The sequence below is a fragment of the Scyliorhinus torazame genome, chromosome 15 (genome assembly GCF_047496885.1).
Source record: "Scyliorhinus torazame isolate Kashiwa2021f chromosome 15, sScyTor2.1, whole genome shotgun sequence".
NCBI classification, from domain to species: domain Eukaryota; kingdom Metazoa; phylum Chordata; class Chondrichthyes; order Carcharhiniformes; family Scyliorhinidae; genus Scyliorhinus; species Scyliorhinus torazame.
In genome coordinates, this window is record NC_092721.1 from 57,957,489 (window position 1) to 57,970,732 (window position 13,244).

The window sequence follows — 13,244 nt, forward strand, 5'->3', positions numbered from 1 at the left end:
ACTGGTAGCAATCCTGAGATTACTACCTTTGAGGTCCTACCTTTTAGTTTAACTCCTAGCTCCCTAAATTCAGCTTGTAGGACCTCATCCCGTTTTTTACCTATATCGTTGGTGCCTATGTGCACCACGACAGCTGGCTGTTCACCCTCTTCCCCCCCCGCCCCTCCCCCCCCCACCCCCAGAATGTCCTGCAGCCGCTCCGAGACATCCTTGACCCTTGCACCAGGGAGGCAACATACCATCCCTGAGTCTCGATTGCGTCCGCAGAACCGCCTGTCTATTCCCCTTACAATTGAGTCCCCTATCACTGTATCCAAAGCGGTATACTTGTTACTCAGGGGAACGACCGCAGGGGGTCCCTGCACTGACTGCTTCTTTCCAGTCCCTCCTACAGTTACCCATCTATCTCCAATCTTTGGTGTAACTAATTCCCTGAAGCTGCTATCTATGACCCCCCTCTGCCTCCCGAATGATCCGAAGTTCATCTCCAGCTCCCTAACTCGGTCTTGGAGGAGCTGGAGATGGCTGCACTTCCTGCAGGTAAAGTCAGCAGGGACACTAATGGCATCCCTCACCTCAAACATCCTGCAGGAGGAACATTGCACTCCCTTCCCTGCCATCCCTCTAACTTCCAACCAAGATCTGATTAATAAATAAATTTTTAAAAATAATAATAATGTAAATATGGCACTTACCTCACACCAATGGGTCTTATTATTAGGTTATTATTAGGTTAGAGGAGGAGGGTGGGTGGGAGACACTACATGCGTAGTGTCTCGGGTTTCCTCTCCACCAGAATTTATTGGTGGGAGGGGGACGGGGGGGGGGGGGGGGGGGGGGGGGAAACCTTCCCAGAAGTCCGCGGGGCGAACTTCCTGTTCCGGTTCGAACTTCCGGTTCCCGACTTATATAAAAAAATAAATAATAAAAAATAACACAAAAGAAGAACAGAAACGGGACCAGTCATGTATTTGTCAGAAGTCAGAGAGATCTAGTTGTACAGGCCCACAGGTCACTGAAAGGGGCAACAAAGGTGGAGAAGGTAGTCAAGAAGGCATACGGCATGCTTGCCTTCTTTGACCGGGGCATTGAGTATAAGAATCGGCAAGTCATGTTGCAGCTGTATAGAACCTTAGTTAGGCCACACTTGGAGTATAGTGTTCAATTCTGGTCGCCACAGTACCAGAAGGATGTGGAGGCTTTAGAGAGGGCGCAGAAGAGATTTACCAGAATGTTGCCTGGTATGGAGGGCATTAGCTGAGGAGCGGTTGAATAAACTCGGTTTGTTCTCACTGGAACGACGAAGGGCGACCTGATAGAGGTCTACAAAATTATGAGGGGCATAGACAGAGTGGATAGTCAGAGGCTTTCCCCCAGGGTAGAGGGGTCAATTACTAGGAGGCATAGGTTTAAGGTCAGGGGGTTGGATAGGGTGGACAGTGAGAGCCTTCTCCCGCGGATGGATATGGCTGGCACGAGGGGACATAACTTTAAACTGAGGGGTAATAGATATAGGACAGAGGTCAGAGGTAGGTTCTTTACGCAAAGAGTAGTGAGGCCGTGGAATGCCCTACCTGCTACAGTGGTGAACTCGCCAACATTGAGGGCATTTAAAAGTTTATTGGATAAACATATGGATGATAATGGCATAGTGTAGGTTGGATGGCTTTTGTTTCGGTGCAACATCGTGGGCCGAAGGGCCTGTACTGCGCTGTATTGTTCTATGTTCTATGTTCTAAGGTGCGACGGGCAAGCTTTAGAGTAGATGTACGAGGCAAGTTTTTTGGGTAGTGGGTGCCTGGAACTCGCTACCGGAGGTGGTGGAAGCAGGGACGATAGTGACATTTAAGGGGCATCTTGACAAATACATGAATAGGATGGGAATAGAGGGATACGGACCCAGGAAGTGTAGAAGATTGTAGTTTCGTCGGACAGCATGGTCGGCACGGGCTTGGAGGGCCGAAGGGCTTGTTCCTGTGCTGTACTTTGCTTTGTTCTTTGTTCTTGTTCTTTCCCTTTCCTGTTCTATAGCTCCCTCGCTTTCCTGAGCACCTCCCCCTCTCTTTCTAGAGCTTCCCTTTGTCTCACACTTTCCTTCTCTTGAAATTCTGGCTGTAAACTGAGGCTTTTCAGTTCGGAACTGGCTAAGGGAGTGGATTTGGAGTCATGATTGAGCTCTGCATCTATCTGCATCCTGAGATCCAAATATTCTACCAAGATCTGGATCAGTTCACTTCTATTGCCTTTTACGACGCAATTTTACCTGTATCTCCCTCGTTAAGAGTTTTTAGTTGTTCTGTGCTAAAGGCAGCTAAAATTTCACTTCACCAATTAGGAGTAGGCCACTCAGCCCCTTGAGCCTGCTCCACCCTTCAAAAGGATAATGGCTGATCTGATTGTAACTGCAACCACACAATAGCCTGTTATCCCCTTGTTAATCAAGAATCTATCTTGCACTGCTTTAAAAATATTCAAAGACTGTTTCCGCTGCCTGTTGAGGAAGAGAGTTCCAGAGACTCACGGCCCTCAGCGAAACAATTCTCCTGATCTCAGTCTTAAATGAGTGATCTCTTGTTTTTAAACAGTGACCCTCCCCCCAGTTCTAGATTTTCTGACATGGGAAACATCGTCTCCACATCCATACTGTCAAGGGCCCTCAGGATCTTAAAAGGGATGATCAAGCCACCGATTACTCTTCTAAACTCTAGAGGATACAAACCTAAACTCTCCAACCTTGCCTCACATGATACTACCCATTCCTGGTAAATCTTTAAATTCCCTTGCTGAACAAACATCTGGGATAAAAAATTGCCATTTTCTTCGTGTTAGGGGAAAAATAATTTTCTGTGGTACGCTACTGAGTTTAAAATTTTGTTCCAGCCACTGCGTTTTCCCACTTCCAATTGGCTCTTTTATACCATTATTTAGTTTGTAGCTTAACCTGGACTCTGGTCAAATTCAACTTTAGTTTTACCAGGCTTGAGCACCCAATTTATGTTATGGACAGGAGGGGGTTTAATTTCTCCCCTCACCACCCATCTGTGAACAGAAAGGTGCTTTTGATTTCCCCTTTATAAGTGGTGGCGGATTTTCTCCAACCCATCAGTTTTGGAGTGATCCAATCTTCTATTAATAATCCCACAGCAAATTCAAATAGGGTAAAATCGGAGGGTTATTTTTTTGCACACTCAAAATGCAAAGGGGGTGTCACTACGTAGCCCCTGGTATAGTCACACAATAAAAGAGGGATAAGGGAAACTAGGAATTATTGTTTCACGTGAGTCCAGAATCAAAAGTCCAATGGTGTCACTCTTCAGAGAATTTAGCAGGCTGAAGCTAATACGGATATAACACTTTTCCAGTTGTGCTGACTTCCATGGTGGGAGAAGCATGTAGAAATTGATTCGTCTTATAGTAGGCACTAGTACAGAGGTTTTAGAGGTTCAGTAGAAACAGCATTGATGAAGGCCAGGCAATTGAAACCTTTTATTAAATAAATTTAGAGTACCCAATTATTTTTTTCCAATTAATGGGCAATTTAGCATAGCCAATCCGCCTACCCTGTACATGTTTTTTTTGGGGTTGTGGGGGTGAGACCCACGGAGATACGGGGAGAATGTGCAAACTCCACATGGACAGTGACCTGGGGCAGAGATCAAACCTAGGTCCTGCCGCTGTGAGGCAGCAGTGCTAACTACTGTTCAGCTGCTGTTTTATTGATGAAAGATGGCAGACTGCCTCCTTTAGGTTCAGAAGGTAATATTATGGTCCGAGCAGCTTGCGGTGGGGCAGGGGTGATGGTGGTGTGGAGAGGGGCCATAACTCCCACTTCTCCTTGGTTTGGACAAAGGATGGTCTGGATTCTTGAAATGGTTAATGTTTCATCCATTAATATGGTTACCAGAGGTTTCAAGGTCCTTTTGTCTTCACAGATGGATTGACTCCATGGTCCAGGGCTTTGCTTCAGAAGTGAAAAGGGGCCATTATTTTTGCAGTCACAGGGGGCATTTGTGCATCATCAGTGCCAAGGTAGCTGTAGTTTTCTGAAGGCCAGAACATATATATCTCGATACATACGTTTTTGGCAATACATGTGTCATAAATCTTGTTCTCAACCCACTAACACTATCCCTCTCCCTGGCAACTGTGAGGCTGAACCACAACATGCACAACCCTGGTTAGTGGATTTGACACCAAGATTAGTTCCCAAACATGTATTCACTCCATCATCAAAACCATTAACTGGCACCAGCCTAACAGTACCAGCAGAGAAGGCCAGAGATTGTTAAAATGGTAAAAAGACAGAGTTAAAGGCTCCCCATCTGAATGCATATGGCATTCAAAGAACAAAGAAATATACAGCACAGGAACAGGCCCTTCAGCCCTCCAAGCCTGTACCGATCATGATAGCAACCTTTGCCAAAACCCTCAGCACTTCCTTGAGTCGTATCCCTCTATACCCATCCTATCCATGTGTTTGTCAAGATGCCTTTTGAACGCTGTTAATGTATCTGCTTCCAAAACCTCCCCTAGCAACGCATTTGACCAGTGGCGGACCGGCGTCCCGTGTTTCGCGCCCCCACCCACCCCGGTGATTCCCCGACCCGGCGCTTACGACGGCGTCAACACCTAGCCCCAGGATCACAGAATCCCGCCCAGGAAGTCAATTGTGGGAGTTGTTTATCGGCCCCCTGACAGTAACCGTACTGGGGGATGGGGTATAGAAAAAGAAATAATAGGATTTGTTAGAAAGGTATGGTGTTAATCTACTTGTAGATTGGAGGAACCAGATTGACAAAGGTAGCCTGGAAGATGAGTTCAAAGAGTGTTCCATCTTCTCCATCAAAAATACTGTCTACTTCCATCTGTTGTCTGAGCTGTCCCAGTCTATCAGCTGCTAAAATTCCATCCATATGTCATCTGCTGTGTTAAATATTTCTATTCTTCAGCCAGAGGGTGGTGGAACTCTTTTCCACAGAAAGATGTGGAGGCCAAATCACTGAGTGTCTTCAAGACAGAGATAGATAGGTTCTGGATTAATAAGGGGATCAGAGGTTATGGGGAGATGGCAGGAGAATGGGGATGAGAAACATATCAGCCAAGGTTGAGTGGTGGAGCAGACTCGATCGGCCAAATGGCCTAATCCTGTTCCTATGTCTTATGGTCTTATTCTCTCCTGGCCTACCAAATTGAAGATGAATAGATCTGCCAAAATAACAATATGTCTTTTTCTTTCAAAAGCATCTACAGAGCAACAGATTTTGTTTCTGTTTTACTGCGGCAATTAAAGGTGGGCTCAGTGTTTATAATCAAGTTTGCAGAAATGTATGCCACCAGGATTAGTAGTGGACAATAGCAGTAAATCCAGAGATACTCAATGTTTTGAGGATAACAACATCTGTGAAACGGATTTATTCTGGAACCCAGAAGTTCCAGTTTGGATGGCTCTCTGGGACCTATCAGTGTGTAAACCTGGGCTGAGTGCCTGGTACTTAGGCTGCTGCTTATACTGATTTATTTAGAGCTGCTCCTCACTTCACGGCTCTGCTCTCATCTCTCCAGCACTAATCTGCAGCCATGACAGCAAGTTCCCCTTGCAGCCTATGAAGAAGGTAAGAGTATAATTTAAAATGCAGCTGGAAGCATACGCCTCTGCTTCGCTGCTGACTGCAAAAGTTGGGCTGATGATTGTTATCATGTCAAAGGGCATCTAGAAGTATAAAAATGCTTTTCTCACATAACTGCAAAAACTGATTTAAAGATCAAAGATTTAAATGTCTAATAGGATTCTTAGAACTCCAATGTTGTAATGAAGGATTAATTGTGCCATGTATCAGAGCAACATCATCTCCAAGAAATATGTTTGCATTTCATCATATGCTCTTGACTGAAAATAATGACACAGTAGGTCAGGCTGATGGAGGTAAAGCTTTGCATTAAGATCATTGAAATGACTGCACAATTCATAGCTATTTAAGATTTCATACAGGTTTTACTCTCATTGGGCAGCACAGTAGCATTGCGATTAGCACAATTGCTTCACAGCTCCAGGGTCCCAGGTTCGATTCCGGCTTGGGTCATTGTCTGTGCGGGGAGCGTGTGTGCGTGGGTTTCCTCCCACAGTCCAAAGATGTGCAGGTTAGGTGGATTGGCCATGCTAAATTGCCCTTCGTGTCCAAAATTGCCCTTAGTGTTGGGTGGGGTTACTGGGTTATGGGGATAGGTGTTGACCTTGGGTGGGGTGCTCTTTCCAAGAGCTGGTACAGACTCGATGGGCCGAATGGCCTCCTTCTGCACTGTAAATTCTATGATCTATGATTTTGAGTTATTCATCTGCACACAAACAGAATACGTGAGGAAATTTGTATAAAAGGTCTTATGGCATTGACTGTAACTTATTAACGACCATTATCCATAAGCTCATAGGCCATTCAGTAGACATAAATCACATGCTCTTGTTCAATTATTTCTGTGATCTACTGTAATTATGTGCTATTACACTATAAATACCTGCAGACTTCGCAGAAGTATTAAATACCATACAAGTGAGCTACATACATACCTGCTCCATATGTATGCAGAAGGTGATGGGTTTGCATCAGCTTTACATTTGAGTTGTACATTTTGTCTGCCAACAAACCAGTTTCCATCATATCCCAGCACAGTGACTTCAGGGGCATCTGGAATGAATCAACACACATTGGCTTCTGGAACCGGTATCATTTCCTATTAACTTTATGCTAGTTATAGTTAAATTCATTACATTTTTGTGATTATTGTAAACTATTACAGCAAGTATTTAGGGACAGGTGTAGACTATTTAGTCCCTCAAACCTGTTCTCCCATTCAATCAGATCATGTTTGATAAGCAAACTAATCCTGCATACGCACATTTGTTTCACACCCATTAATGCCTTTGGCTAACAAAAATCTATCAGTCTGTTCCCAAATTAACAACTGGTCTCGATACAATTGCCATACACGGAAGTGTTTCAAACTTTTACCAACCTTTGTAATTTCCTAATTTCACCCCTGAAAGGTCTGACTACATTTTTCGATGATTCCCCCGGTTCTATATTTCCCAACCTAGAAAAGTTGTTCTTTATCTACTCTATCTGTTCCACTTAATATCTTGAAAACTTCAATTAAATCACCACTTTAATCATCAAAATTCCATGGAATAGGACCCCAGTTTGTTTGATCTCGTAGAGATTAGCCATGGAGACCAAGTATCATTCTAGTAAATCTAGGCTGCTCTTCCATTAAAGCCAATATAACCTGCATAAGGTATGTTGCCCAGAACTGCACTCAGTACTTCATGTGTGGTCTAACCAGGGTGTTGTATAGCTGAAGCATGACCTTTACCCAGTGGTAGCTAAAAAAGCCAGCATTCCATTAAGCCTTTTTGATTATTTAGCATACCTATTTGTGACAGGTTAATGATATGTGTATCAGGACCTCTAAAACTCTTTTGACCTCTAATATTCCTAGCTTTTCAACATTTAGAAAATACTCTGTCCTATCTTTTGTTTTTAAAATGGTCCAAAGTGGATGATCTCATATTTACCTACATTTGAAATCCATTTACCAATTGTGTCAATTCACTTAATCTATCAATAAATTTCAGTAATTCTAAGCTTCCAACTACATTTGCTTATAATACCTTCCAGATTTGTCTCATTGGAAATTCTGGATTTGTGATTTTCTATAACAGCATTTAAGTCTTGAAAGAATGCAATGATCATTGAGGCTCCAAACCATATCCTAATAGGACACCGCAAGTTACATCCTGCTAACCTGAACAGGAAAAGCATTTCTGATGTTTATTTCAAGTTAGAATGGATCAATTTAGAGAAGTAGTTCTCAATTAGAGAGAAGTTTGGAAAATTGCACTTAGGATATCTGCAATGCCCCCAACTACCGTTTTTTAAGATCCAGTGAAGCAAAACCATCTGTTCTTGAAGACTGTCAATCTTGTCATTAATTTCTCCATTACTGCTGTTTTGCTGATGTTAATTTTGTTGAGGTAGGGCCGAATTTCCAGGCAGGCATTAGGAAGTAAAGTCAGGTAACTTGCCAACTCAGCAGATCGGTCTCCTTTCAAAAGGCACCTGCCCAAATATTTTTGGGAAGCTGGGGGCAGGTTGGAGTCAGGTCCATTGCCAACCGACACACTTTATGAAGACTGCCTTGTAGGAGGGTGAGTGCAAAGTGAGCTGGTTAGAAGGCTGGGTTCTCAGAGACTTTGGCCCAGTTGTATTAAAGACCTTTAGCTCTCACTTGTGCCGACAAAGGCACATAGGCCCTATGACCTCTGCTGCTGTGCTCTGGGATTCTATGATAAGCATGCATCCTCAATCTTCTGATAGTATGTTATGCTTTATTCCAAGGCCACCATTGGTGGCTGGCTCTTTCTTCCACTTTGTTAATGTTTTCCTGGAGTCCATGCCCAGATTTTCCTTCCTATTTTGTTTCCTGCTTCCAGAAAATTTGAAACTACACTTCCCTTGAACTTTTTTTTCCCCTTTTTATTTTGCTGTGGGATTATACTTTGCCTTTATATAAATAGCTGTTTAAAGATCAAGTCTGAAATTTCAAGCAGATCGAGAAAAATTTAAGAACATCCAAAACCCTAGCAATTTTGTTTTAATACATACATAGATACATAGAACATACAGTGCAGAAGGAGGCCATTCGGCCTATCGAGTCTGCACCGACCCACTTAAGCCCTCACTTCCACCCTATCCCCATAACCCAATAATCCCTCCTAACCTTTTTGGACACTAAGGGTAATTTAACATGGCCAATCCACCTAACCTGCACGTCTTTGGACTGTGGGAGGATACCGGAGCACCCGGAGGAAACCTACACAGACACGGGGAGAACGTGCAGACTCCGCACAGACAGTGACCCAGCAGGGAATCAAACCTGGGACCCTGGCGCTGTGAAGCCACAGTGCGAGCTACGTGTGCTACCGTGTTGCCCTGTAAGAGAAGTACAAGTAGGACTTCTAATTTATAAATTTATTTTGCTAGATTTTTAAAAATACACTTCCTTTTTGAGCAAGGGTGAGTAAACTAAAATAATGGCAACAGGGGAATGTTATTTATCAAACCTACTGAGAACATTAGATTCATGCTTATCATGACTTATTATCCGATATATTCAGGATTACACATCAAGTACTTACATTGTACATCTAAAATATATGGGACTCGAGTAGTGGTATTCAGCGGTGGATGTCTCACTATGCACGTGATCGGTCTCTTCCTCACAAATCGGGATGGAACAATCTTGAACCGATTTACAACAGTCACAGTTTGATTTGGGGCAGAAATCTTTGTCTGCTCCTGTTCTCCAATGAGATCGGTTTCCCAGAAAACAACTGCTGCAGGTTTTCCATTGGCTGCTGTGCATATTGCGGCAACTGTCTCATTGGCACCATCAACAAGTGGTTGAGGACCACCTCCCACAGTAATTGTGGGTTCAACTATAAGAGCAATAAAAAAGTAGTGTGTTGTTAGAAATTAACTATAATATAAACCTAAATATACATATTTATTTTATGCATATAATATATAAACAGCTTGAAATTTAGAGCAATAGATTAGTGCTGCTGTAAGTTCATTTTACTGGGAATTCCTAAAGGTTTCATTTCCATAGAAACAAGGCTAGTGGGATAATTACTCTTAGGTCATGTTGGTTAGCTTGAACAAAGGGCTATAGTCGGACATATGCATGAATATATAACTATTATTAGAGCTGTACTAGGTTTTTCATTTAACCATGTTTAATTAAGATGCTTGCTGAAGTATAGGGGCTATATTAGTATGTGGAAGTATAATAGAAATCACATTAGTGAAAAATACCATGGTTTAATAGCGTGATAAGGAATAAGAACAGCTGAACTGAATGGCCATCATCAACTCTTGTTAATAGGTCTTATGAACAGCCTTGCACATAAATAACTGATGCAATAGATTCAAATAATGAAACTTTTTCAAGTCCGCTCTGAATGCTGGAGATAGAGCATTACTAGGAAGATGAAACTAGCCAGAGTGAACAGCTTGAGATGTGGGAAAGATGAGGTGACGGTGATTGATCAATGTACACGAGAGGCTCATGAAGCTAAAGGCAGCTGAATGCAATTAGGTTCAAGGGTTTCACATCATATTCAAGTTGGAATCACAAAATCCCGACAGTGCAGAAGGAGGCCATTCGGCCCATCGAGTCTGCACTGACTCTCCGAAAGAGCACCTTAGCTAGGCCCACTTCACCAACTGATCTCTGGAATCCAAATGACGTCTGGACATGAAGGGACAATTTTGCATGGCCAATCCACCTAACCTGCACATCTTTGGACTTCGGGAGAAAACCGCAGCACTGAGAGGAAACCCACACAGACACGGGGAGAATGGTGGTTAGCGGGGTGGCATGCTGGCATAGTGATTAGCACTGCTGCCTCACAGCGCCAGGAACCCGGGTTCAATTATGGCCTTGTGTGACTGTCTCCCCGTGTTTGTATGGGTTTCCTATGGGTGCTCCAGTTTCTTCCTGCAGTCCAAAGATGTTAGGTGGATTGGCCATGATAAATTGACCATTAGTGTCCAGGGTGTGCAGGTTAGGTTACGGGTATAGGGCGGAGTGGACTGGTGCTGACTCGACGGGCCGAATGGCCTCCTTCTGCACTGTAGGGATTATCTGATTACATGAACGTGCAAATTTCACATAGTCACCCAAGGTAGGAATCGAACACAGGTCCCTAGCACTGAGGCAGAAGTGCTAACCACTGTGCCACCCTTTATATTTTATATATTTAGAATATAAATTCACATGATGCTAAAGCTGTACATATGCTTCAGTGGCATTGCACGAGAAACCTTGAGCTAAAGAAGGGAAAAGAGGTCAGGACTTCGTGCTCTCCAGTTGCGTCTGGAAAGCATAAATCGGAATACTGAGGATGAAGCTCAGATTTAGTGCCTCATCTAGTTTAATAACCCACTGCTGACTTTCAAACTCACATTGATACCAAAGGTGAAGAACCTGTTTAAAACTGTTTTGCTGCCTGGATTTTCAAAGTTCATTAACACTGGGTAGACAGACCGTGACACCATCAAGTCGTAGAAGATCACACTTAAGACTGGATTATCCTCATGTCATAACTTTGCAGCACTGCCATTACAGAGGTAGAAAATTTGTGAGGTGCAAGTATTTTTTTTCCTTGACCGGGTCCAAAAGATAAAACTTGTCAGTAACATATCAACATGCTTGAGGGGCTACATAGTGATGTCACTAAGATTTGGTAAAGCACTATTGGCTATCACAAACATCCTTTATTTGTTTTCTTGAACTGTGAACAAATATCCAGCAGGCCAATTGGAAATGTACTTACAAATTAGTTCAGTGTCTGAACAGCATATTTTGAACTAGAGACTACCAAGGTGATACACGCAGAAGCTGAGTAATCAACGTTGTTCAATCAAGATGTTTCAGTAGGGGAGCATTTCGGTAACAGTGACCACAATTCAGTAAGTTTTAAAGTACTGGTGGACAAGGATAAGAGTGGTCCTCGGATGAATGTGCTAAATTGGGGGAAGGCTAATTATAACAATATTAGGCGGGAACTGAAGAACATAGATTGGGGGCGGATGTTTGAGGGCAAATCAACATCTGACATGTGGGAGGCTTTCAAGTGGCAGTTGAAAGGAATTCAGGACCGGCATGTTCCGGTGAGGAAGAAGGATAAATATGGCAATTTTCGGGAACCTTGGATGACGAGAGATATTGTAGGCCTCGTCAAAAAGAAAAAGGAGGCATTTGTCAGGGCTAAAAGGCTGGGAACAGACGAAGCCTGCATGGAATATAAGGAAAGTAGGAAGGAACTTAAGCAAGGAGCCAGGAGGGCAAGAAGGGATCACGAAAAGTCATTGGCAAATAGGGTTAAGGAAAATCCCAAGGCTTTTTACACGTACATAAAAAGCAAGAGGGTAGCCAGGGAAAGGGTTGGCCCACTGAAGGATAGGCAAGGGAATCTATGTGTGGAGCCAGAGGAAATGGGCGAGGTACTAAATGAATACTTTGCATCAGTATTCACCAAAGAGAAGAAACTGATAGATGTTGAGTCTGGAGAAGGGTGTGTAGATAGCCTGGGTCACATTAAGATCCAAAAAGACGAGGTGTTGGGTGTCTTAAAAAAATTAGGGTAGATAAGTCCCCAGGGCCTGATGGGATCTACCCCAGAATACTGAAGGAGGCTGGAGAGGAAATTGCTGAGGCCTTGACAGAAATCTTTGGATCCTCGCTGTCTTCAGGTGATGTCCCGGAGGACTGGAGAATAGTCAATGTTGTTCCTCTGTTTAAGAAGGGTAGCAAGGATAATCCCGGGAACAACAGGCCGGTGAGCCTTACTTCAGTGGTAGGGAAATTACTGGAGAGAATTCTTCGAGACAGGATCTACTCCCATTTGGAAGCAAATGGACGTATTAGTGAGAGGCAGCATGGTTTTGTGAAGGGAAGGTCGTGTCTTACTAACTTGATAGAGTTTTTCGAGGAGGTCACTAAGATGATTGATGCAGGTAGGGCAGTGGATGTTGTCTATATGGACTTCAGTAAGGCCTTTGACAAGGTCCCTCATGGTAGACTAGTACAAAAGGTGAAGTCACACGGGATCAGGGGTGAGCTGGCAAGGTGGATACAGAACTGGCTAGGTCATAGAAGGCAGAGAGTAGCAATGGAAGGATGCTTTTCTAATTGGAGGGCTGTGACCAGTGGTGTTCCACAGGGATCAGTGCTGGGACCTTTGCTCTTTGTAGTATATATAAATGATTTGGAGGAAAATGTAACTGGTCTGATTAGTAAGTTTGCAGACGACACAAAGGTTGGTGGAATTGCGGATAGCGATGAGGATTGTCGGAGGATACAGCAGGATTTAGATTGTTTGGAGACTTGGGCGGAGAGATGGCAGATGGAGTTTAATCCGGACAAATGTGAGGTAATGCATTTTGGAAGGTCTAATGCAGGTAGGGAATATACAGTGAATGGTAGAACCCTCAAGAGTATTGAAAGTCAAAGAGATCTAGGAGTACATGTCCACAGGTCATTGAAAGGGGCAACACAGGTGGAGAAGGTAGTCAAGAAGGCATACGGCATGCTTGCCTTCATTGGCCGGGGCATTGAGTATAAGAATTGGCAAGTCATGTTGCAGCTGTATAGAACCTTAGTTAGGCCACACTTGGAGTATAGTG

At 43.5% G+C, this 13,244-nt stretch overlaps 1 protein-coding gene across 3 annotated transcripts in view; it reads right to left on the bottom strand.

Moving 5' to 3' along the window:
• LOC140391605 (nectin-3-like) overlaps positions 1–13,244 on the bottom strand; it is a 423,814-nt gene that overhangs the window by 87,444 nt on the left and 323,126 nt on the right. For all 3 annotated transcript variants that reach the window (XM_072476263.1, XM_072476264.1, XM_072476265.1), the window contains exons 3-4: positions 9,191–9,490; positions 6,563–6,680 (exon numbers count right to left, since the gene is read on the bottom strand). In XM_072476263.1, coding sequence (XP_072332364.1) covers positions 6,563–6,680; positions 9,191–9,490 — 418 coding nt within the window. The remainder of the gene's footprint in view (positions 1–6,562; positions 6,681–9,190; positions 9,491–13,244) is intronic.